At 39.8% G+C, this 26763-nt stretch overlaps 1 protein-coding gene and 1 long non-coding RNA gene across 2 annotated transcripts; one reads left to right on the top strand and one right to left on the bottom strand.

Annotated features, from left to right (window-relative positions):
- Positions 1 to 86: 86 nt before the first annotated feature.
- On the top strand, positions 87 to 26433 carry LOC146463738 (uncharacterized). Its single transcript, XM_085084249.1, has 11 exons — positions 87 to 552; positions 1017 to 1101; positions 1642 to 1691; positions 2199 to 2352; positions 4382 to 4594; positions 5821 to 6058; positions 7438 to 7532; positions 8851 to 8973; positions 10216 to 10567; positions 24559 to 24679; positions 26167 to 26433. Exons 1-11 carry the CDS (start codon positions 166 to 168, stop codon positions 26167 to 26169), a joined length of 1821 nt encoding a protein of 606 aa, XP_084940375.1. The 5' UTR covers positions 87 to 165; the 3' UTR covers positions 26170 to 26433.
- LOC146463739 (uncharacterized) lies at positions 17207 to 19627 on the bottom strand. The gene is made up of 2 exons (XR_014856878.1): positions 19506 to 19627; positions 17207 to 17649 (listed from the first exon to the last, which is right to left on the bottom strand). It is a non-coding gene; the product is annotated as an uncharacterized LOC146463739 (long non-coding RNA).
- Positions 26434 to 26763: the final 330 nt, after the last annotated feature.

The raw sequence follows: 26763 nt of genomic DNA, 5'->3' as shown, positions 1-26763 counted from the left end.
AACTGAATTGATTGGTTACTTTCTGTCCAATCAACGGTGCTTTGACATTTCCAACGCATACAAAATTGCATACATTAGCAAGGATGACGTCAAACGTGCCTTCTCGTGGTTTTGGTTGACTAAAGGTTTGCACGGTGTTTGTACGAAGTTTTTCAGTAATCCAAAATGGTTTACTGCAGCGCTTTCAATTGCAACAACGATGGGAAAAAGGTGAAAAAAGTTAGCTTTTTTCAGTTTCCAACTGACGAAAAGTACCGGCAAATTTGGTCAGAGAAGGTCCGACGGTTGAACTGGGAACCTAACAAGTTCTCGAGGTTGTGTTCAGCCCACTTTGAACCGCACTGTTTTCTTCACGATCCGAAGTTATTTGAGTCGTTGGGGCTTCCAAAACCCAGAAAAGTGGTACTGAAGCACGATGCGATTCCAACAATCTTCAATTATGAAGACAGAACAGCAAAATCTGATAGTGATTCTGCAATTTCGCGAAAACGAAAGCACGACGAACCGAAGAGGACCTCGGTTTGGAATTCGAAGGGACGCAAGATTCTCGAGGTTAGGTATACAGAGTATATACTTTGAAAGCTAATTTGGGTGGCATTTCTTACGCCTTATAATGTGTTATGCCGTCAAAATAATATGATTTGTTTCTAATTTATTTACTCCTTGTTACCACTGTGGACTGGGCAAGTTTTGTAAAGCTCGTGGTTGTTTGCGTCTAGAGAAAGTGGGCATGTACAGTTAGCTAACGTCAGTGACGTATTCACGAAGTCTTTTTAATTTTTGGTTGGGAGTGAAAAGACGAAAAGTTATCTATAGCTTACTGACAAAAGGAAAAGGTTTTGTTTTCTACAGCTTTTTGCTTCTAAAATTCTATCTTGTTGGGAGAACCATTTTTTTTGTTAAGACTTTGTACCTCCTTCAGCTACGTCATCATTTTGTCGGGCATAGCGGAATACAGTGTATTATGGGAATAATTTACCTGAGCCAAAATGGTTTTTATTCCCTTCTATACTTAGGTTATAGACTTCAATTCTCTTCTTGATGACTATTTAAAGGGTCTACAATCGGAGGAAGAATTAAAGTCTTCTGAAGCCAAGAAAGGTGACTGCAAACAGTTAAAAACTTGTCAGCTCAAGTTTACCAGATTTCATGGGTATTTGTTCTATATTTGTTCCATCACCATCTTCTGGTATTTGACTGTCAATTTATGATCAGTACTTAGGTAAAGTCAGTCTTTGAGCCTAAATGGCAGGCCAGAGTATAACCTGGTTTCTGTAGCATATTTAAGAAAATAGGTGTATTGCTACTCTCCATGGGTGGGATCCCAATCCTTCTCAGGGTTAACCCCAGCTGTATGTCGCAAGTAACCATTTGCCGAGTGTACCCCTGGATGAAGAAAGACAATGTGGACCAAAGATTTTAATCTAAGGAAACAACACAGTAATGCAGAGACCAACCTCGATGACCTTCCAACCGTCCAATTGAGTGTCTGATGCGCTAACCACTACTTTACCTAAATAAGATACAAGTCACCTGAAAATTGAGAATTTGACCTAATTTGACAAATGTCAAATAAGAACCCCAGGTAGCGAGTTTTTTCATATCCCCCAGGCAACTTCTTTTTTTCACAATATTTTTCAGGGTCTGATGAGCTGGTGAATGAAATAATTCCTGGGTCTTCACCATGTGAGGTAGGCCATTCAACCTTTCATTGTTTAGTTTAACATTGTGTTATTCCAAAGAAATATCCTACCCCCACCCCCCCCCCGCCCCCCAGAGAAGGATTTTTTGGTTTGGATTCCCCGCCTCTCCACCCTATTAAAATTCCTTGTAGCTTCATACGTTATTATTTTCTATGAAATAATGAAAAGAATTTACCATAAATTCTGTGGAAATTTGTATACTATGACTTACATGTAGACCGGTACATGTAGCTCCGTGCCCCTGGTCAAGATTTTTTGTCATGTTAAAAAGGGACACAGAAGCAGAAAGTACTGTGGAGTTGGCTGCGTCTAATAGAGAATCAAGAAGATTGGGCCGACAGACATGTGCAACTGTTGCTCAGCTGTCATGCCACGCTGATGTTAATGATGATGATGAAAAACAAAGTGGCGATCTAATCCAGTCCATGAAATACACTTGCTATAATTTCTACTGTTACACATACTTTAAGAGTTTTGTTTGGAAATTTTGCGTAGGGTGGTGATAAATTTGTGCTGCTACTTAACAAGTCATTGCCAGAGGACATTGATGAAATAAAAAGGTCTCTGTTATGTGTTCGCTTTGGTAGTGGACATATGGTCCCTGTTACCTTATGGAAAGAGCAAATGATAAGAGGTGAACACATACCAAGTAAGTCAATAATTTTTACACAGTGTATATAACTCTCTCTGAGACAGGAGTTAAGTTGTGATCCTTAAGGTTACCCTATAGCTTCAGAGGTGTCTCGCGTTTAAGCAATGTAGCGCGTCCAGTTTAAACTATAGATACCTAAACCCCTATATCAAATTAAAGCATTTAGAGCTGGCTATCAAACTATACCAAGAATTTTGAAATAAAATGAATTGTTGAATTTTTCACAACCTCTAAATGCAAGCATCCGAATCACCTTTTTAAAGCTACAAGTCAAAGCAAATTTTGTTTTTCGCTAATTTAATTTGCTCCTCAGTTTCCGGACCCAAAGCGCTAAAAAAACGTGTCTGTGTTTTGCCATATTCAATTGCAATGAAAAGTTATAGAGCATTTTCAAAATAGGATGAAAAAAATGTGGAGTGATGGTACAAAAATCGCTCTCAGAGAAAAAATATTTTGAAAGAAAAAATTCGCAGACGCGGTTTTGTTGTTTATATGTTAAACTAGCTACTGTCCAAATTTGAAGGCAAACGAACAAATTCCTTTTGAGTTTTAGCTCTTTGAAGTGGCTCCTCCAAGTGAAAAAATTGATTCGAGAAAACAGCGCCAAAAATTCGGCAATTCATTTTATTTCAAAATTCTTGGTTTAGTTTGATAGCCAGCTCTATAAGCTTTAATTTGATATAAGGGTTCAGCTATCTACAGTTTTAACCGGATGCGCCACATCGCTTGGACGCAAAACACCTCTGAAGACACCTCTGAAGGTATAGGGTAACCTTAAGTTATGTACAAATCATAGATTTCAAAGCACTGCTAGTTAGACACCTCCTAAGTGGATACTTAGTCACAGTTTTACATTCAACCTATGTCACGCATGACTGGTGTTTTTCAAATTTGAACAAAGTTTTGAAATTTTCATGTCACTTCACAAGTACAAGTGTGACTGTGTCACTGATTGAAAAACTCTAACCCTAACCCTAACAAGGTTGAAAAAAAAAATAACATTGTATTTCTCCCATGCGTCATTGTCTTTGTGTGTTGATGTATGTGAATAGACCCTTCTCCAAAATGGCAGCAACAGATTTGAATGAGTTAAAATTGAACTAAATGAAAAACTGATACCACTCAGTGCACTGGAAACAGCACCTTTACTTTGGTAACCTTGCAAAGTTTCAGCATAATGGGTGTTATATCAGCTTAGGAAATGTAAGATGAAATTTGACAAATTTACAGACTGATGTTTGTATGACTGGGGGTATACGTCATACCCCCAGTCATACTAGACTGTTCGCAGTCCCCTATTTTTCCATGTGATCGTCGAGATCGAGCACGTCTTACCGTTAATGGCGGCCATCTTGACTCCTCCAAAACCGTCCCCGCCCCCTAAGTAGACTTGATACTCTTCCTCAGGTAAGACTCGGTACGACTGAAAGTCAACATGACCGCCATTAACGGTAAGACGCGCTCGATCTCGAGGATCACATGGAAAAATAGGGGACTGTGAACAGTCTACAGTCATACAAACGTCTGTAAATGTTTCATTTTTCAACTTACATTTTCTCAGCTAATGTTACACCTGATATGCTGAACCTTTGCAGGTTACTAAAGTAAAAGTGCTCTTTCTAGTGCTGGTATACGTTTTAAATTTTAGCTTATTTGAATTTTCAGCTGCCATTTTGGAGAAGGGTCTATTGTCACTAGACAGGTTAAGCATGACGTTTACGGCTAACGGCAAACATGAGATGTGACCACGTGACCATGTTTATCCTATATTTGTCTCTTGCTGTTTTCACTTTCTCTGTCAAATCGAGTAGTTTTGCATTAGCATGGAAGGCCAGAATTAGTTTGCACTATTCTCATCTTTGTACTCTTTATTTCAAAAAAACATAAACATGAATCTCATGTTTGCCATTTGCTGTTTGCCGTAAACGCAATTCTTAATCTCTCTAGTATAACTTAAACCCTGCAAGATGTACATGTAAGTGTAAAGATAAATGAGGATTTTATAATTTTTTTGTTTCTGTTTTAGGGAGTGAGAAGCCAGGTGTAGTAACTGTTCAACTAGAAACTAATGATGGTCAAGTTCTGGGGAGCACAAAATTTATATACAAAGATGAGATCTGCAGTGGGTTACAGAAGACTGTTTGCAGTGTAAATTATGGAGGAAAGTTAGTCAAGGCACTCTCAAATAAAGGAACCACAAAAAGTTCAGCTTTCAATGACCAACAGGAAGCACAGTCAGGTAATTAATCATTATAGTACTGTTATAGGCAACCACCTATTGAAGAAACCGAAAAGGAACCTTTTCATTTGATCATGAAGGGCTTGGATCCAGTGGGGCGTAAAACTATGATGATTACGATGATCGTGCCCTGTTAGTGACAGCCTTGTGCTTTCCTTTTTGTAATATTCTCTCTCATTTCTGGGATATTCAAGTTTTAGCATATGCAAATTAGAAAATTAATGACATGACAAGTAGACACAGCTTTTAGACAAATCAGGAAATTTAGGGTGCATTCTTCTCAGGCTCTTCTAGCTATTCTTATTCCAGTTTAGGAATAAAAGAATACACAGAATTTCAGTTTCAAAAAGAATGCTCCTAAAATTTGGAAACAGAATGCCCATGGTGGAGGTGACCTGAGAACTACTATGTCTGCGCTTAAGCGGCCACGTAGGATTTCCTGCCAAAAATTTCCCAAAAGGACGTGTATTCTGTCTATTCCGAGTTAACCGTATTCCTTCCATTCTGTTCATTCTTCTATCAGGAGCAGAATGAACAGACTAGCTCCCCAAAGAACACAAATACTATCTATTCTGAGTATACCTATTCTTGAATAGTCCCAAAAGAATGTGCCCTAAGAATATCTCTGAAGTACCAGTCCTGTAATTCTAGAGATATTCTTGATTTGAGCCCTATCTTTCCTGTCACCACTAATGACGTCATGACTTTAATTAATTTTCTAATTCGAATTATCTCTGGGACCAAGAGATTTATAATATATTATACAAAACAGAAAACACCATCCTTTCTTAACTACTTGTTGTAAGTGGGCACTTAAACCCCGGGAGGGGGGGGTACTCCCATACATGAGCTGCATGTATATAGGTAGTGCCGCTGTGAAGGGTATGGTTTTCAGCAAGTTTACTCTCAAATAGGGTATAGAAATCAGAGAGTTGTGGTCTAGAATAGGGTATCATTTTCTCTGAAACTAAGCAATTGCTTGAAGAATTTAGTCTAAGAAAGTTTCCCAGTAAATGACATTTGAAAATCGCAAATAGGTCTAGGATAGGGTAGGGATTTTCGGTGTTTACTCTAGAATGAGGCTGCAAAATAAAGGTTAACATGGTCTAGTATAGGTTAAGGTTCTCAGAGAACCAGCGGCACACCCCCAGCTAAAAATTATGGGATTACCCCCGTCCTCCTCCCTGGACTTAAACCTCAACTTTTAAGCTTTCTTTTTGGCACAGATCCAGTTTCCATGCATTCATCAGGGTCAAATCTTGCCCTGGCCAGTATTCTGAGGCTTATGCTGTACGTAGCAGCTAGGAATGAAGCAGCTGAATTTGTGGAGAATCTTTATGGAACCAAGGCAGGAAAAGCAGTGATGAAGTCATTAACCAGCAAGGAGCAGCATGAGGATGAAACAATTTCTCAATCAAGTCTGCAGAAAGGGCTTACTAACTACCTTGAAAATATATCAACAAGGTAAAGTTCTATGAAAAACACTTTGACACTGTAATATTTGAGTGATATTTAAAAAAGGAGCAGGAGTATTTTATCGGGTTTAAAACCACAAGGTACAACCGAGTAGTTTTAAACCAATAAAACATGTGCTGCGAGTTTTTTGAACAGCTTCAAAAACATTCCTGGAAAAGCGTGTGTCGATAGAGTTCATAATTAAACTTCTATTATTATGCTTTTGTGAACATTGGAAATTTCGCATACGAGAAAAACACCGCATACTAATGAGGAGTGTTTTATCAGCTGATAAAACACTGCATACTAATGAGGAGGAGGTTTATCAATATAAAGTCACTGCACGTGATGTATTATCGACCATTTGATAGGTCAATGGGCTTATGAATTTTTAATAATTTTTTTAAGAGAAGTGAATACTTCTCCAACCTCCTGAGTTCAGGAGTTTTATCTTTTCATAATTTCAACATATCCAGATTTTCAAATGAAAAGCATACATTTTCCCTGTTTTGTCCACCATTTTTGAGAAAAAGCCCTTGGAAAAGGCACCCAGGACCCTTTTGTGAAGGGCAATGAAGAAGCTCAAGTTACATGGTATTTTCACAAAAATGGTACATTCAACTCTCACCTTGCAGACACGTCACTATTACGGACACCCCGATAATACGGACAGCCGCTAAATCCCCCTCCAAAATTGATTACAGACGTTTGACTGAAATGAATTCCCACTATTATGGACTCTCGCTATTATTAGGACACTAACTTGCAGTCCCAAGGGTGTCCGTAATAAAGCGAGTTCACTGTAGTTGGATGTAGAAAAACAGGGTATTGTTTTGGGAAGAAATTACTGTTTTTAATTAGATGTTCCCACTGTGAGACAAATCTGAACAAAACTGAAAAATCTAATGCTTTCAGCTCTTACAGTTATCTTCGGATAACTTTACCCCACAGCGTTGAAAAGTTTGTAAGGAAGTTTGGTACAAGGTTGTGAACTAGCCAAATATGCTGCAAGTTACACAACCTGTTTACAGTGCGACTACTATTACCAGGGTAACTTTAATAATTTAACTGGCCATTCAGATCTTAGTGTGATACTAGCAGTGAATAATTTTAACTTTTGTTTTCTGTCTACTTGTGATTGGTTCAATTGGCTTTGGTTGAAATTCATTGTTCTTGTCCTGCAATCTGATTGGCCAGTTTTGTTTAATTGTGCCTGGTAAAAGTACAGTGTAGTCACACTGTAAAAACCAACTTTGCTTCCTCAGTACAGTCTTGCTCTTGCCATGCGCATCACATGCATGCCTGTGCAATTTCTGTCTTCCCTTCCCTTTTCTGGTGCCTGAAAACAACTGTAAAATATATTTCTTTTTGTTTCCTGATGACTTTAGATTAACTGCTCAAGAAGAAGAGCTTAAGGCAAAGGAGGCCCTCAGAAAAGTTAAAGTTGAGGAGGAAAAGAAGCAAAAAACAGCTAAAAAAGCAGGCAAGAAGAAAGCATTTTTTTAAGTGAAATTCATGAATATTAATTTTAAAGGGGAGCAGATATTTGATGGACAGCTATGGTTGGTGAAGTTGGTTTAATTCTACAGTTGTGTGCCTCTTTACATGTATATCAGGGCTCTGATCATAACTAGTTTGTTCAAACACCTTGTCTGAGAAGAAAAGAAGAAAAGTGAGGTTTTAATCTCGCTGTCATTTTTTTGCTGCTGGATAGAGGAGTGGCTTAATTTGCAACAGGACACCATCTCTTCATAGGGACTTTATGCAAACACAAGGCCGACAGCAACGAAAACGTCAATAAAGAAAAGGCTTAATGAGCTAAACAATGCTGTGCACGTGCATTACAAATATTGATACATTTCCTTGCCATCTTCAGCCAAACAACAACAAGAAATGCCCAAATTCAAGTTTTTATGCAGGGTGTGAGCACACTACAGTAAATTTTCATTCTCTGTGCTAACTTGAAGACCGTTCCCACCAGTTCTGTTATTGGATAGATCGCCCACTTTGTAGAAGTTGAACGAATTGGAATAAGTGAAGTAAAGTAAAGTATTACAAGTAACACAAACTTGTTTTCTCAAGTGATGTTTTCGTTGGCATTGCCGTCATGGTTGTATAAAGTCCCCAATGTTGATGAAGTGGGGCGCTGGTAGAGACCATCATCTATTTTGTGGTTTGGTGGGTCCTGGGTCCTTACACTTTGTTTTGTGCCTTGCTATGTAAGCTTAATTTTAAAGGAAAAACTATGGTCTTGGATTCTAGAATGTGGCCATCATTGAATATACTCAACCAGGGGTCAGTTTCACAAAGCCTTGCTTGCTTGCTTGCTTCCTTGCTTGCTTGCTTGCTTGCTTGTTTGCTTGCTTCCTTGCTTGCTTGCTTGCTTGCTTGCTTCCTTGCTTGCTTGCTTGTTTGCTTACTTCCTTGCTTGCTTCCTTGCTTCCTTGCTTCCTTGCTTCCTTGCTTGCTTCCTTGCTTACTTATTTGCTTGCTTCCTTGCTTGCTTGCTTGCTTCCTTGCTTCCTTGCTTCCCTGCTTCCTTGCTTGCTTCCTTGCTTGCTTGCTTGCTTACTTGCTTGCTTGCTTGCTTGCTTGCTTGCTTGCTTCCTTGCCTGCTTGCTTCCTTGCTTCCTTGCTTCCTTGCTTCCTTGCTTCCTTGCTTCCTTGCTTCCTTGCTTCCTTGCTTCCTTGCTTCCTTGCTTGCTTGCTTGCTTGCTTGCTTAGGAAGGTTCCAGGAATCTGGCACCAGGATCTTAAGATGCTTCATCAAGTTACTTTGTTTTTCTTTTTTGTTCAACCAGGTGTTGAGAAAAAAACAAAGCCAAAACAAGGGAAGACCAAACCATCAAAGAAACCCAATAAAACTAAGCAGTCTTTCAACAAGAAACCAGTCTGTGGAAATACTCTGTTCTCTGAGTGTTCTGGTAAGCTGTCGCTTGTAAGCCTGTACTGTAGTGTGATGCAAACGAGACAACCTTAAGGATTTGGGGAGACTCAATCACTGGGCTGTAAATTTAGTACAATATGTGACTCATACATAAAGTGCTAGGCTGCATAGCAGGCATAATTGGGGAGGGGAGGGGGAAAAAGTGAGGCGAGAAAGAGGGTACTTTAATCAAATCAAATTTAGTGTCAATGACACAGGGAGTGCTTGCGCAATCTCCCAAGTCAGAGGCTCATGATAAAGTCCTTGACAATGATCCAGATTGAATTGGAATTTGGAAATGTTGGTTTTTGAGGAGAGGGGAAAACAGGAGTACCCGGAGAAAAACCTCTCGGAGCAAGGACGAGAACCAACAACTCAACCCACATATGACGCCGAGACCGGGAATTGAACCTGGGCCACACTGATGCGGGACAAGTGCTCTCACCACTGCTCCATCCCTGCTCCCCCCATAACTTCCCTCACTTCCTTCCCTCCCTCACTTTTTCTCGCTTCCCCTCCCCAATTACACCTGCTACGCAGGCTACAGTAATAAACTGCCCACCAAGGTTTAGAATAGTAGAGACCTGACAGAGAGTGACTCCCTGGTCCTCCAGGCTGGGAATTGGACGCAGGGCTAACGACCCTGCTCCATAAAAAGCTTAATGTTACAGAAACCAGAACCATCGACAATGATACAACACAATCTGGAGGTTTTGCGGCTGGGGCTGCAATGATGCTCTTGGGCCAAAACTAGCGGGAAGCCCAAAGGCCGGAGAGGGAGAGAACAAGGCGGCGTGGAAGAGTTGGAATGTAGCCAAGGCGGCGGCACGGAACAGAGAGGGTTGGTCAGAGAATGTGTCGGCCTTATGCGCCTACTGGCACGCAGAGATTTGATGATGATGAAGGTTTAGAATGACGGTATTCAATGCGTTTTGGCTCACTCAGCACAGCTATTCCCTGAAATCAACCTTCAGAGGACCTTTTGTCTACTTTGATTCCCTCCTTAATATCCACTCTGTAACCGGCAAATAGTTTATGGGTACTATAAGAAAAATGGACACAAAATGTTATATCAGGGGGAGCGAGAAAAGTGCGAATAAAATGGGCGCGTGTATCCCCATCTTTTCTCCCACATTTCTTGCCCCCCTCCCCTCCCCTGAACCACACCTACATCTTTCATAACTGACATCTCTATTTGGAGAAATTAGATTTTGATCACTTTCCTACCATCTGTTTTCAGATTTGCCTTCCAAGACAAATTCCCTTATGTTGCTCTCTGACATCGCATTAAGGCATTTGAGTTTTGAAGACAGTACCACTGGGGACTCTTCGTTAAGCGTTACACAAAGCACCTTGTCGTCGGTCGTCAAGAAAGAGAATAAGCCCTATCAGAGCCGCAATGCTCTCAAGTTTACAAGGAAAATATTTCTCCTTCCCAGTCGCTCTGCACGATTACCACGGCAGGGAGAATTGTTTGAAATGAAAAGAAGTTGCGCTCTTAACAGAGGAACTGTTCATTTAGAAAATGAAATGACCGCGGCGGACGTTCTTCAGAAGGTGCGGACGGTCTTGATCACCCTTGGAAAGAAAAGGTATGTTGTAATATATTCTGTCATTTTTACTGGTGCGATTTTCTCTAGTCTAGGTTAAAATTGCTTGGTTTCAATTACCTAAACAGCTAAGGGACGTTTTAGTGGCGAATGCACTTGCCTCCCACAAGGCTCGATTTCCGCCGCTCCCTTGACGGGTCTGGCTTTCCTCGATGCTGCCTGGTTTTATTCCCCGCCGCCTTAAAGGAGAAGTATCACGAAAATTTGATGTCATTTCAAAACCCAAAAATGTTTGTCTGACAACAGAAACAAAAAAAAACAATGATCTAGTTTTGTTATAAATTATCACCCCAGGGCTGAGTTGCTCGAAGCATGGTTAGCGCTAACCATTGGTTAAAAGGAATTGAGAACCTATAGGTTGTTATGGTATTTAACCCGGGCTAGCGCTAACCATGCTTTGAGCAACTGGGCCCAGTGCAATAAAACTGTCGATTAGTGCCCCTGACCAGAGACAGAGTAGGTCGGAATGAATTGAAACTTGAAAAAATGTTAGGGTAATGTTTTTCAAGTTTTCGTATTTTTGTTCCAAAACGTGCTAGAAAAGATCACGAGTTGTTCCTGTCAAGAATTGAGTTGATTTCTCTCCTCTTGTTGTTCTAGAATTATTTTGTAGCAAAGTGAAGGTCTTTTTTCACTATTTTTAACAAAAGATGTCAAAAGCCCCACGATACTTCTCCTTTAATATCATTTGCTGGTAGAGTTTTTTGTTAGTTTTCGTCGTTCTTCGGGTTGTTATTCTCCGAGCTCTCACGTTTGCCGCCCTCCACAAAAGCAAAAAATTGAATGTCTTTTCTATTTCTTGGGAAAAAAATATAAAATGAATAGGGAGCTTAAGCAACGACGACGACGACGGCAACGACAACGCCGCAAAGCAATAGGTTTAATGAGGAAAAACAATCGCTCTGTAAGTGCGTTTTAAATTTTGGTACCTTTCTTTGCCGTCCTCTGCAAAACAACAACGTGGAATGACCACATTCAAGGTTTTTCTGGAGAACGTGAACACACGACGGTGAACTTTTCATTTTCTTTCTTAACTTATAACATTTTGTTTGATGATCATTTATTTTATTCTCATAACCTCTATGCTTGATTAAACAGTGGTAATGTAAGGAGAAATTAAATGTTGGTCACTGTCGGGGCTTAAAGGGTATTAAAATTTGTTTGGAATCGAAGGATAAAGCATTTACTTGACGTATCAGTGAGCATATTTACACCTTATTATTAGATTTGCATAAAGTGGTTTTCAATTGAGTGTCGCAGGTAATTTCGCGTTTGCTTTGGTTTTGCTTTACTACGCTCTGTGATTGGTTAACAAAACTCGCGCCACTTTATCAACCAATGAGAAACAAAACTAAAACCAATCTTGTCTTGATCGCACGCGTTTTCCCGCCCTTGGCGCCGGCTGCATGTTTCGTAGTCTGATTGGTTCATTGCCCTGTTTACCTCTGTTTTGATTGGTCAGAGTAATTACTTTGGCTTTGGCTTTGCAACGCTCAAATGAGATTATACCTCTGTTTCTCATTTTCATAATGTTTTCAAATTTTCTGCGTTTGGCGTTTACGTGCAGGGAAAGGTCTTTCAGCTGACAGATGTGCGAATGTGCTGTTTAATATCAAATAATTCCTATTACAAAAGACCTCTTAGAAAGATAATCAGTAAAAGCGTTCGCAATAAAGATCAGCTCGATGCATTAATACCTGCCAATCAACACGATTATTTAAAGACAAATTAAAAAAAACTCAAATGTACGTGATAATTTTCTGGAGATCGTTTTATTTATATATGTTTAGAATCAAGCGTTTTCTCTCTCCTTGAATTAACAGCGATGAATCATTTCGTTTTCCCGGCGTCTTATTTCAGTTGCTGTGGCGTGGACGAAGTAGAGTAAGACAGAGTTTTCTTTGTTCATGCATTAATTACACAAGTCAGAAATAATTAGATGTAACTAACAGCTGCGTGGAAGTCAGGCAAATAATTCGTAATAAAAAAAGCGCCAGTTACCAATTCTAGGTGGAATATGTCGAAGAACGTGTTAGCTGTCTCTTAAACACAACAGTGAAGTGGGTCATTGTAATTTGTTAGGATTATAAACGAAGAAGGAGGGAACGTTTCATAACTGTGGCAAAAGGGTTAGTTAATTTGTCGCACAAGAGAGCAGTCAGCAGATCTGTGAAGATCATTTGGAGGGATTAGGCTACTGATTTTTGGTTGGTCTATTTTGGCCGAAAGAAAACTGTCATCTTTTGTTTCTTTCTCAATGTACTTGTTTCTTAAGCGTTTTGCTTTTTCTGTTCGTTGCACGAAACTAAGGTTGAAATCTAGATTTCTTGTTTCGTTTGTCGTGTTTATATGAACATGGCCTTTTCACGAAAAGCAGCGCATGATTCCGATAAGAGAGTAGGTTTAAAGAATCAATATTCCTTTTTCCCCGCCATTCATTTAGAAAATGTTTAATTAAAATGAAATTTAAATCCTACTTAAGAGAAGCTTGTGAACAAAAGACAAAAGATAGAGGTGAAAAATATAGGCGTTTGTTAACCAGGCAAAACTAGTTTCAAATAAACATCGAACAAGAAAGGTTCGGAAGAAATTTTCAAAAATGAACTCGAGTCTTCAAAGCCATGAAAGGGTGCACCCTGACTGCGGTTTACGCGCTCTGATAGAGGGAAGACTTAACCAGCCTTTGCCTGTAACTCGAGGGTTTGCGATCCTCATTGTAATAATAAACACCCTTGCGTTTCCTGTGACCGCTGTCTTGAATGCGTTGGTGATGATGGCGGTGAAGATGAACGCTCGACTGAGAGTCCACAAGTCAAACATTTTACTCGCTGCATTAGCATCGACTGACTTCGTGGTTGGGCTGATAGTTCAGCCAGTTTTCATCGCCACGGCCATAATCACCCTACTCGACGAATTTTCAGGAGTTTTGTGTGCACTGCAAGTCATCACAAGACTTTTCACGAGCTGCATATCTGTTGCGTCGCTAATACATCTGTCCTTGATAAGCGGTGAACGGTTTCTTGCCATGAAGTACCCTTTCTCCTACACCAAGCACGTCACCGCATTCCGTGTGCTAGTTGCTTCTGCCTTAGCTTGGCTCCTGTCAGTAATGCTACACATTCTGGTTTTCGTTGCTCGTCAACGTTCTGGCGTTTCTGTCTTTTTGCCTAATACTGGATCATTAATTGGTCTAACAATACCTTTCATCGTTTTCTGCCATGTTGAAGTTTACCGTGAAACCCGCCGACACCAACAGCTACTTGCAGCTCAGCAAGTTACTCAAGAGGCAAGAGAACAGTTTGAAAGAGAGAAAAAAGCGCTTAAACTCACAAGTATGATCGTGTGCGTGCTAATGTTGTGTTACATACCTTTTTACGTTTCTAGATTAGTTGTGGTTAAGTATCGAAGTGAAATTTCTACTGAAACAGTGTATGCAATTTTTTATGGACCTCCGTCATTGATGTTGTTGAACTCGTTACTCAATCCAATTATTTACTCGGTAAGAATGAGACAGTTTCGTGTCGCGTTTATCGAGTTAACTTGTAAAACCCTGCACATTACTGAGGCTGAAGAAATTGAGGTGCGATTGTTTGGAAGGCAGAGCACTGTTGTCAGACTCAAGAGACGCGTAAATGAAAGACAAAATCACCACACTGGGGAACGAGTAAGAAGGAACAACAGTGAAACTCACAACGATATCAGCTTTGCACGACATGAAAATGTTCTGTTGCCGGGAACAGCCGAGCAGGTTGAACACTTAGTCGTGCGAATAGTCGAACAGCAACGACTTCAATAATTTAGCCGTGTGAACAGTGAAATAATTTCTATAATTTAGCCATGTGAACAGTCGAACAGCTCTTTTATGGGGTTGAGGGTTTTAGCGGAGCTCTGTTTGATTTTATTAGTTTCGCCCTATACAAGAACTTGTTAAAACTACCATGACTGGATAATGTAATTCGAGGGTTACGATTGGCTTTGCGGCCATGGGTTAAACAAGAACTACTTAGGCTAATAGAAACCGAAAACGAGTTTTGCAACATTGTAAGTAAAATGAATAAATAAATGAGGATTTCAGTGGAATCCACGGAGTGGCTCTTCTCTCCACTGTTTCCAGGTCGGATTGGAATTTGGAAATGTTAGTTTTTGTGGAGAAAGGAAAACCAGAGTACCCGAGGAAAAGCTCTTGGAGCGGGGACGAGAACCAACCACAAACTCAACCCACATATGACGCCGAGACCGGGAATCGAGCCCGGAACACATTGGTGGGAGGCGAGTGCTCTCACCACTGCGCCATCCCTAACCCCCGACATCGACATTGTAGGATTGTTGTCTCAGAAATATTAGTACATTATTGAATCCCCGCTAGAAGGAAAGAGTATAGGCGCCAGATGGAATCCGGGGACCTTTCGCCCCTAAATTTGGACGAGATTCCATGCGTGTAAAATGTTTCCAGGTTTAAATATGAATACAGGACGACCGCCTGGGGGGGGGGGGGGAGGGGTTGGGGGGCAGTGTGGGATTGGGAACTTTTTTCAAACGGACTCCTACGATCGTTGATCATTTTGTTTGGATGGAAGGGGATTGGGTATTTCCAAACGGTATACATCGACGGTCTCGCCCTTTGGTACATTCTGAAGTTCATAAGGGGACAGTACCCTAGTTAACACATTGTTCAAATCGCGTCATATGAAGAAATGAACCCCATCGCCAGAAGAAGAAAATTTGTTGTGATGGACTCCAATTTCTGATTAAATGAAAATTTAAAAGATCGTTCCCAGTCTCCATTTGATTTCGGAACGGGTTGTGGCGTGGTTGCGGTGTTAGTTTTACCGCACTGAATTCCCGAACCCTTTTTATAATTTTGAGCTTAGTGACTTGACCTTTGATTGGAAGCGTGGTTGGAGTTTTATTTGTTTTTGAAACAGACCTTACTTCTGTTCATATGTAAATGATACTGTTCAGGGGGGGCTGGCAGCGAGGCCTGGAACCGAGTTTGTATGATCGCCCCAGTTAAGAAATTTGGCCGAGCGAAACTAAGTACCGATTTTTTGATAAACAAACATGGCGGCGATTTCATGCGAAGGCGCGTCTGTGCGGATTCGCAAACAATTTGGCTATTCGACGTCCAAACATCACAGGAAAGTTTCGGTCTCTCTTTTACCTGAAGTTTGGTCATCAAGAAGGGATCACGGATGCAAATTCTGCAGCGAAAAACGAAAATACTGTAACCAACGACTAGCTGACCCACATAGTTCACAGGCCTAGACCAGTAAGACTTCTTCCATTCCACTTTATCGTTACCTTCCCTATAGATTTTTTCATTTAAGTACACTGTAGAATCTCCTCCCTTTACAGCAACTACCCACTGGGAGTCAACAAACTGTGGATATTCTGGTGATCTAATTCTCTGTTTTGCTTAAGTTAAAATGTTACTGTCATACTCTCAACAACAGATTTTTCTTCTCTAATCTCTTCTAAATGGTGAGCAGTTGAGAGGTGATGTTAGCAGCATTTTGCTCTTCAACTTTGCCAAGTGAGCCACAAATATTGACTTTTGAATTCATTATGTAAGCTTGGTAATAAATCTCATCATTTTAAAGAGGTGAAGTTATCTTTCATTAATTTAGATTTTGTCTGTCATACCTCTGGGGTGAGAACTGGAACATAAAAGAGGCAGGGCGCAGCAATACTCCAGCCAGTCATTACACCGTGCAAGTGTGTGAAAACGTGCAGTAATTGCATAATTTACAATATGTTAATTACACTTGACTATGTTACACAATATGTACCAATTAAACAGTATTGCAATATGTTACAGTTCTGATGTATATTGTCATGTTTTGATGACATAATTTATACTGCAGAGTAATGTGGTCAGCTGGGTTAATCCTCGAGTTGCTAGAAACACTTCAGTAATCAAGGGGTGATAATTTGGATTGTCTTCTTTGAAATGGCTGTTCAATACATAGAGAAACCATGGTTGATTTACCATCCCGGGATCTATTTGGTACTGTATCTCCCTTGCAGTTGGGTTTTAGGGTGCATTCCCAGTAGCCCCATTTTGGCATCCAAAAATGGGGGAAAACCACCATACCGATACAGGTGTTCATGGACATTTGTATTGTAAAGGGTGACAGGTAATGCAATAATATTTACATGTGCCTTCCAAGGTTTCTGCACATGCATGTGGTTTTTGCAAGATCTCAGTGTACCAGTACATTGTTCACCCGGTGCTACTGAACTCAACTTCCCAATTTTTTGCACGAGAGAATAAGGACCTGAATGTCTTTTCACGTAAGTTAATCTCCCCATACAGATAAGAGACAAACACCCTTGCAACCGCTCATATACAAACCTGGTAGCTCTATTCACAATAATGTTGAGCAATCTTCTTCTGAGATCTTTATCAGCTATCCTTTCCAGTCGCAAAATTTTCTTATCTAAAAATTTCTTAAGGACTCAAGCCGTTTTCTTTGTGTATGCATTTAAACAATTTGTGCATTAAAATTAAACTGACAGGAATAACTGTCGTCACGCAACATTTAAACAGAGGGAGAATTCCATAAAATAAACATGCTGTGTCATTCGTAACGACGCTTTCAACAGTTGATACGCATAAAATGTGGGACAAATACTTTTAATAAGCTTACATTAAAGTTCCAAGACGGTCTTGAGAAATAAGCTTACATTCTGGGCTTTCGCGATGACAGTCGTGAAACACTGCGTGGCTTCTAGTTTCTTCAGAACTGAACAACAATCGAAATTGAACTCTACTATTTTGTCGACGTACAATATCTTCCTGAGACGACGAAAACCATAATCGTTCGCTACACTACAAATCATATTCTTCACCACATACACTCGCTGAAAACATGTCGCTCGCAATTTCATTGCTGACGACTCTACTAACCTAAAACAAAGCTGGCACCTCATTCCAGCGGTCTTGATTAATCGCAGTGTTCAAACTTCGCACTACCGCAAAATAACATGCTAACAGTAAAGTAACAATGACTTAGTACGAATGCGTTTGCCACCTTCGAGTCGCCACAGACAAAATAGCCAATCTCGTTCCCAGAGGCTGCGTTCCTTTTGGTCAGCACCAAGGAAGCAAGACCTCTGGGCTAATCAATGTCAAAATCCAGCAAATCGAAATCTGATTGGATATTACATTTTACCGGAAGCGTCTTTGAATCGGAGGTTTCAAAACAAGAAAAGAAATAGACTGTCAAAGATATCAAAGCAAAAACCGCCATAGAATCAAAATGCAACTAAATTTTCATACGCTTCTCATTTTGTGCAGTGAGTAAACACGATAAAGATAGCAAGTCAAATCACATGACTAAACGGAAAAGGCGCGAAAACCTTTGCGATATGTTGCAGCGTTTGACAAAAGCTGAATGACAGTATGACACTTGCGTCGGTCGAGGTTAACGATGGACCTGACAATTTTCGGAAAAACTCCTATAATTATCGACTTTGAAATGCGGTTCATAGTCAATGCTGGCCGTTTAAAATCGTTCTCAACATTGTCTAAAGCAGATAAGAGTTTAACAGCCTTTCTCGTGCTGTTAAAGGAACCGAAAGAAGCAAACTTGTAATCCATTAGGCACCGCGGAGTCTGCGAGTTGATCTGACTGGAGCAGAATTTATTGAAGATTACTTTGTTGAACAGGAACAGATATTCTATCAGCAGCCCAGCAGAAACATAATTGAACTTGAACAAGGAAAACCAACGGCCTTTGTTACCACTGCGTTAAAAGCGGACTGTATTCAAGAATGTGTGGCACAAAAAGTGGTTCAGAAAGCGGACGGACAAAAAGACAAAAATATTAACGCTTGGAATAGCGATCGTTGTCACTCTTTACACAACAGTTCATTTGTGAGCCTTGTAAGTTTGCGGCTTATAGGACTGATAAAGTACATCGAGTGCAGGTAATTTTTTTTTCAGGGTGAGTTTCTTAAGCTTGCACCGAGTGTGTGAATTGAAAAAAAATTGCCGCTCTTTCTGATACGGCTTAGATTTTCAAGTTGCTGGTTATTTCGGTTGAACGTTTACAAATTTGTGTCTTGTTATTAAATGTACTTCTGTTATTTTATTGTATTTATTCTGGCATCATGGTATCTGGGTAAGCAAAAGCTGATCTTGTAAAACATATCGTTTGTATAAAATTTCACGGCGGAAAAAATTAAGCTTACGTTTGTAAACATTTGTTGGTATGGGTGGTATTTGTCGTCGACGGCAATCAGGTTAGGAACGATGCCTTGCTGAAGTTTCTCGAATGTTGTTTGAAAATCTTTACCCTGTTTTAGTTAATTAGGTTAAAGCTTATATAACCTCCGACCAGGCTCTATTTTCGTTTCGCTATTAACTTTACTGTAGTGTCATGAAAAAACTTCGCTATCTCATACTGCGTAGACTGCGTATATTCACCCCCATTTTAAAGTGTTAAAAACTACATTTTACAGGCGAAAACAAGCTTAATTTAACTCCAAATGAGTAAAAGTACAACAAATGGTTTCTAATCGCCATAGCCTATATATGTCTTTTTGCCCCTGCCTATGGAAAATGTTTGGTTTTCTAAAACGACCTGTCAATGTGCAAAATGAATTTGTCGCGGTTGAGAGAAGCAAATCGCAGACAAACCCAGATTTTACGCAGCCTTTGTTTTGGTTGTTTTGTTATTAAGGACGTCTCACATGAATGACAATCACTGACAAACGGGAGGGATGGAGGTTGTCACCTTTTTCACTCGTTTTCTTGGCCTTTGATGTTCTTTACCAGAGGCTGTCTTCCTCTCGGTCAGCAGAATCCCCCTTTAAACCGGAAGCAGGATCCCTGCTTCCGGTTTCTGCGTGGAGCTCGTGGACGTGTGGCCACCGCTGGCCTAAAACGTGCGCGGGCTCTGGGGACGAGATTGACAAAATAGCATGAATCCTTCGCATTTCGCGCATGCTCGTTACGGTTTTCGAATGATTGACAGATTTCTTTACTGGGGCGATCATCACTTTCCGAAAAGCGGCAAGATCGAAGGCAGCTGCCAGCGCCCCCCCCCCCCCCCCCCATCCTTATACTGTTCTTTTGCTGACTAATTTGCAATGAGGTTTGCATCAACGCCAGCCTCTCTTCCATTCAAAGGCCAGGTCAATAAGCACAAAACTGTAAAATGGGGGAGGGGTAAAATTGGCCTAGTAACATCGATAAACGACACAGTGTACGGATAATTATCAAATTTTCGAAGAACCAGCAGTCAGGAAATAATTTTTATTAAGGTTACGGCTTTTTTTTTTTTTTTTGTTTACAAATATGTTTCGGATGAAACTTCGTCCATCTTCAGTACAGGCAACGTGGCAAGAAAAGTTAAAATATTGTAAAACTATAACTTATTATGGCGTGACGATAATAAAGGAACGGAACAGATAATAGGGAACTTAAGCAACGGCGACTGGAACGACAATGGAACCTGAGAAAATATCTTTATTTTATTTGTGCTACTTAGCGATTATTTCAACTCCCTGAACGTTTCACAAATGGCGAACTATCCAGGCACCAAATTGGTAAGAGTGGCCTACAACTTAAGAAAGAAAATGAAAAATTTAATCGTCGTGCGTTCACGCTCTCAACAAAACCTTGAATGTGGTCTTTTCACGTCGTTGTTTCGCAGAGGACGGCAAAGAAATGCACCCAAATGTAACACGCACGTGCAGAGCGATTGTTTTTGCTCATTAAACCTAATGTTTTTTCGTTGTTGTCGTATTTTCCCGCCCTTAGTGCCGGTTACATGTTTCGAATTCTGATTGGTTCATTGCGCTGTTTACGCCCGTTTTGATTGGTCAGAGTAATTACTTTGAGTTTGGCTTTGAGAAGCTCAAATGAGATTATACTTCTGTTTCTCGTGGTCATGATGTGAGGCAAATTTTCTGCGTTTGGCGTTTACGTGCAGGGAAAGGTTTTTCAGCTGACATGTGCGAATGCGGTGTCAGTTAATATCAAATAGTTCCTATTACAAAAGACCTCTTAGATAGATACTCAGTAAAAGCGTTCGCAATTAAGATTAGCTTGATGGATTAATACTTGCCAATCAACGCGATTATTTAAAGACAAAAAAAAAACTCAAATGTACGTGATAATTTTCTGGTGATCGTTTTCTTAATATCTGTCAGTTAGAATCAAGCGTTTTCTCTCTCTTTGAATTAACAGCGGTGATGAATCATTTCGTTTTCCGTTTTATTTCAGTTGCTGTGGCGTGAACAAAGTAAACTAAGACAGAGTTTTTTTTTTGTTCGTGCATTAATTACACAAATCAGAAATAATTAGATGTAACTAACAGCTGCGTGGAAGTCAGGCAAATAATTCGTAATAAAAAAAAACGCCAGTTACCAATTCTACGTGGAATATGTCGAAGAACGTGTTAGCTGTCTCTTACACACAACAGTGAAGTGGGTCATTGTAATTTGTTAGGATTATAAACGAAGAAGGAGGGAACGTTTCATAACTGTAGGAAAAGGGTTAGTTAATTTGTCGCACGAGAGAGCAGTCAGCAGATCTGTGAATGTCATTTTGAGGGATTAAATTACTGATTTTTGGTTGGTCTATTTTGGCCGAAAGAACACTGTAATCTTTTGCTTTTATTCTCAATGTACTTGTTTCTTAAGCGTTTTGTTTTGTCTGTTCGTTGCGCGAAATTTATGTTGAAACCTAGATTTCTTGTTTCGTTTATCGTGTCTATATGAACATGGCCTTTTCACGAAAAGCAGCGCATGATTCTTGAGAGAGAGTAGGTTTAAAGAATCAATATTTCTTTTTCCCCGCCACTCATTTAGAAAATATTCAATTGAAATCAAATTTAAATCCTACTTAAGAGAAGCTTGTGAACAAAAGACAAAAGATACCAGGTGAAAAAAACGTTTTTTTACCAGGCAAAACTTGTTTCAAAGAACGTCAAACAAGGAAGGTTCGGAAGAAATTTACAAAAATGAACTCGAGTCTTGAAAGCCATGAACGGGCGCGCCCTGACTGCGGTTTACACGCTCTGATAGCAGGAAGATTCAACCAGCCTTTGCCTGTAGATCGATGGTTTGCGATCCTCATTGTAATAATAAACATCCTTGCGTTTCCTGTGACCACTGTCTTGAACGCGTTGGTGATGATGGCGGTAAAGGTGAAGGCCCGATTGAGAGTCCACAAGTCAAACATTTTGCTGGCTGCATTAGCATCGACTGACTTCGTGGTTGGGCTGATAGTTCAGCCAGTTTTCATCGCCACAGCCATAATCACACTACTCAACGAAACGTCAGGGGTTTTGTGTGCACTGCAAGTCATCACAAGACTTTTAACGAGCTGTGTATCTGTTGCGTCGCTAATACATCTGTCCTTGATAAGCGGTGAACGGTTTCTTGCCATGAAGTACCCTTTCTCCTACACCAAGCACGTCACCGCATTTCGTGTGCTAATTGCTTCTGCCTTAGGTTGGCTCATGTCAGTAATGCTTCACATTCTGGTTGGCTTTGTTCGTCCACGTTCTAAGTTTTCTTCCTTTTCCCCTGTTAATGGTTCATTAATTGGTCTAATGATATCCTTCATCGTTTTTTGCCATGTTAAAGTTTATCGTGAAACCGGCCGACACAAAAAACAACTTGCAGCTCAGCAAGTTACTCAAGAGGCAAGAGAACAGTTTGAAAGAGATAAGAAGGCGCTTAAACTTACAAGTATAATCGTGTGCGTGCTGATGTTATGTTACATACCTTTTCTCGTTTCTAGATTTGTTTTGTCTAAGTATCGGGGTGAAATTTTCTATTTTTTTCCGTCGTTGATGTTGCTGAATTCGTTATTCAATCCAATTATTTACTCGGTAAAAATGAGACAGTTTCGTGTCGCGTTTATCGAGTTAACTTGTAAAACCCTGCACATTACTGAGGCTGAAGAAATCGAGGTGCGATTGTTTGGAGGGCACAGCACCGTTGTCACACTTGAGGGACAAGAATATGAAGGACAAAATCACCACACTGTGGAACGAGTAAGAAGGAACAACAATGAAACTCGCAACGATATCAGCTTTGGACGACATGAAAATGTTCTGTTGCCGGGAACAGCCGAGCAGGTTGAACACTTAAGTCGTGTGAATAGTCGAGCAGCATCAACTTCAATAATTTAGCCGTGTCAACAGTCGAACAACTTTAATAATTTAGCGTGTGAACACTCTAACAACTTAAATAATTTAGAAGTGTGAACAGTTGAACAACTTTAATAATTTAGCGTGTGAACAGTCCAACGGTAACGACTTTGTAGGATTTTTGTCTCAGAAATATTAGTACATTATTGAATCCCCGACAGAAGGAAAGAGTATAGGTGTCAGATGGAATCTGGCGACCTTTCGCCCCTAAATTTGAACGAGATTCCATGCATGTAAAATGTTTCCTGGTTTGAGTAAGAATACAAGACGGCCGCCTTGGAGGAGGGGTTGGGGGTAACGTGGGATTGGGAACTTATTCCTGAACGGACTCCTACGATCGTTGATCCTTCTGTTTGGATGGGAGGGTATTGGGTTTTTTTAAACGGTATACATCGACGTTCTCGCCCTTTTGCACATTCTGAAGTTCATAAGGGGACAGGACCCTATTTTACACATTGTTCAAATTGCGTTTTATGAAGAAATGAACCCCATCGCCAGAAAGACCACATAAACATTAGTATCAAGTTTACCAAGTTTGGTTTTGTTTCATTACGTGGTAACTAGGCTCTGACCTGTCAAAGGTCGCCCAATTCCACACAAAATTAAGGTCTCTAATTCTGAGATAACGTCCCCCAAATCCATACAAACTCTCTATTTTTAAGATATTTGAAAGCCTTCTACATGGTTGCAATCTAAGGACAGAACCTCAAACTTGGAAAACTGACTAATTTTAATGTGATCTTTCTTGTGATGGACTCCAATTTCTGATTAAATGAAAATTTGATAAATCGTCCCCAGTCTCCATTTGAACTTCGGAACGGGCTGTTACGTGGTTGCGGTTTTAGTTTCACCGTACTGAATTCCCGAACCCTTTTTAATTTTGTGCTTAGTGACCCGGCCTTTGATTGGAAGCGTAGTTGGAGTTGACTTTGTTTTTGATACATACCTCACTGCTGTTCAAATGTAAATGATGTTGTTGTTCTTATGCTAACTAGTTTGCATTTACATATGAAAAGCAGTGTGGTTTGCATCAACGCCACCGAGCCTCGCTTCCACTCAAAGGCCAGGTCACTATGCACAAAACTGTAAAATGGGGGAGGGGTGAAATAGGCTAAGAAGCATCGATAAACGACACAGTGTACGGATAATTAACAAATTTTCGAAGAACCAATAGTCAGGAAATAATGTTTATGAAGGTTACGACTTTTTTTGACTTTACAAATAAGTTTCGGATGAAACTTCGTCCATCTTCAGTACAGGCAATAGAACCCGCTAGTGGGTGTGATATGAACACAAGAAGGATGCAATATAGCTAATTACAACGTGACAATAAATATTGAGCGGTTTTCAATTGAGTGTCGAAAGTAATTTCGTGTTTGCTTTGGTTTTTCTTTACTACGCTCTCTGATTGGTGAGCAAAACTCGCGCCACTTTCTCAACCAATGGGAATCGAAACCGAAACCAATCGTGTTTTGGCCGCACGCGTTTTCCCGCGCTTGGGACCAGTTACATGTATTTGCTTCGAATTCTGATTGGCTTATTGTGTTGTTTACATCTGTTGCGATTGGCCGGAGTAATTACTTTGGTTTTGGTTTTACGACAGTCAGTTGGAAACCGCTCTATAGCATACAACTAATGACGACGTGACAAGGAAACTGAAAAATATTGTAAAACTTATTATGGCGTGACGATAATAAAGGAACGGAACAGATAATATATTGAGTAGACAAACAAAACTAAATAGCCAGTACGGATACTTCCAATTGGTATGTTTTATCTAACGTCCATTAATGTTCTTTCCAGGATTCGTCTCGCTGCTGCTGACTCTAAAGGCAAGCTGGAATTTTTTAAAGGAACAAAATGGACCGGAAGGACCATTCGACAAAGAGTTAAATTCAATTCGGTTTTGTACGTCATTCCTTCGGTAAGTTGACCAATATTTTACTTGTGTTTACTTCATTTATTTATTTCTATAAGAACATCTAACTTTTTGGCTGAGGCTCCTGGAACAAACTAATTTTTAGCGATTTGAGGTTGTTCGCGTTCTTGAAGGCGGCTGTCTTTGTTATATCGTAAATAGACCAGTTTCGAGATGTTAAAATTCTTACTTGGCTACGACAACAGAAATTCAGTGAGGTTCAGAGATGAATGATTAACTTATTTTGTTTTATTTCCCTTAGCATCGTAGCCAAGGTAGAATTTGAATGAATTTATCGAAATTGGTCTGTTATTTTGAGTCGATCATGTGCACATGATCAGGACACCAATCTAGAAAATATGAGCTCCAAAGCAAGCGAGTAGCCTAAAACGTATTTTCCTATCAGTCGGCACAGCCTTGGTCTCATCTTTCTTAAAGGAAACCTCCACTCCTGAAATAAATTAACGTTAAATTGTTGAAAATACAATCTAATTTAAAATTTCGTTGTAAACCATGGAAATGATATTTCTGTGTCGGACAAAACAGAATTTGATTATCGCCTATTTTCGTTTTAAATTTCCCGGGCGCCGCCATCTTAGATTTCGTGACGTAATACGGTTGCTAATTGTTTCACACGAAAGAACTTCTGCTTACTGACAATAGCAGCAACCGTATGACGTCATGAAATCCAACATGGCGGCGTCTGGGAAATTTAAAATCGAAAATAGGCGATAATCATATCTATAGCAGACTTGAATGTCACTTCTACTTTTGTAAACTAATATGTAGAACTGAGACACTATTTCCGACAATTTACCGTCAATTTGTTGTCGGAGTGGAGGTTCCCTTTAAGAAAAAGGTTCTTTGTAAAAAAAAGGAAGAAGAAGGGAGAGAGAGAAATAGTGAGAGTAATTTTAATGCTAAAAGTAAAGATTTCCATGCATTTCTTCCTTCATTTTGATCTTTGTTGTTGTTGTTGTTGTTGTTGTTCTTGGGAACTCCATTATTTAAATTGTTCAACCCGCCACTGCTTTTTGACCGCGCGAAAGTTGGGACGAGAGCTCCCCACAACCCTAGTCCCAACTCGCTCGCGGTCAAAAACGCGAACTAGCAGAAAAACGTTCGCTGCGCAAGCCAGCCGGGGGCGGCTTTATTACAAGGGTCAGAGCTGCTTGAACTGTAAATACAGGGTCCATACAGAGTCTGTAATTCTTGAAAAAGTATAGAAATCTGTAAGCAAGTTTTTCAGACCTGGAAAAAGTATGGAAAATAAAGATAAAGTCTGGGGAAGTAAAATCGTTGTGAGCTAGTGGAATTTCACCTAAAGTTCGTCTTTGCCAAAATTACCTCTGATCTAGGACTGTGATTCTGCAAAATGGAAAAAGTGTGCGAAAAGTTTTGCATACAAAAATGTGTACAAACCCTGTAAGTAAGAAGTAAGGAAGGTTGATCTTTTTTTTCTTTGTTTATTTCCTTCTTTATTACAACCGAAGTAACTTCCTCAACACGATCAGACTCAGAGAGATGGAGTTTAGAAGAATGAAGCTTGTCATTAGTGTTCAAGGGCAGTTTAAGGTTGTTTCTTGTATAATCTAACAACAGACACAGAATTCTATTGCTGTATTTTTTTTATCGAGGCTTCCTACGTTGTATTCTGTTTCCAAGGGAAAGTTTAGTAGTTTGTTTAGGTTTCTCGTTTCAATATTTGAGCATGGATACTTGAAAATTGTGAACAACTGTAAATTAAGGTTGGACATCTATTCTAACGGAATGTGATATTTCTAATAAAAATACTACTACTACTACTAACAATAATAATAATAATGATGATGATAATAATAATAATAATAATAATAATAATAATAATAATAATCATGATGATGATGATGATGATAATTAAATTATAATATTAATAATATTTATGTAGCGCCTTATACAAAAGTTCTAAGGCGCTTCACAATAACAGAAGGAAATAAAATTATAAAACTTAAATTGCCTAAGAGGTAAGATATCGTTTAAAAAGATAAGTTTTTAGAGACGACTCTAAGGTACTGACACTGGAGCTACGCTTAATATAACTTGGAAGACGG

Source organism: Pavona decussata, unplaced genomic scaffold (assembly GCF_977016875.1).
Source record: "Pavona decussata unplaced genomic scaffold, jaPavDecu1.1 SCAFFOLD_175, whole genome shotgun sequence".
Classification (NCBI taxonomy): Eukaryota; Metazoa; Cnidaria; class Anthozoa; order Scleractinia; family Agariciidae; genus Pavona; species Pavona decussata.
This window is presented reverse-complemented; position numbering and strand designations above follow the sequence as displayed.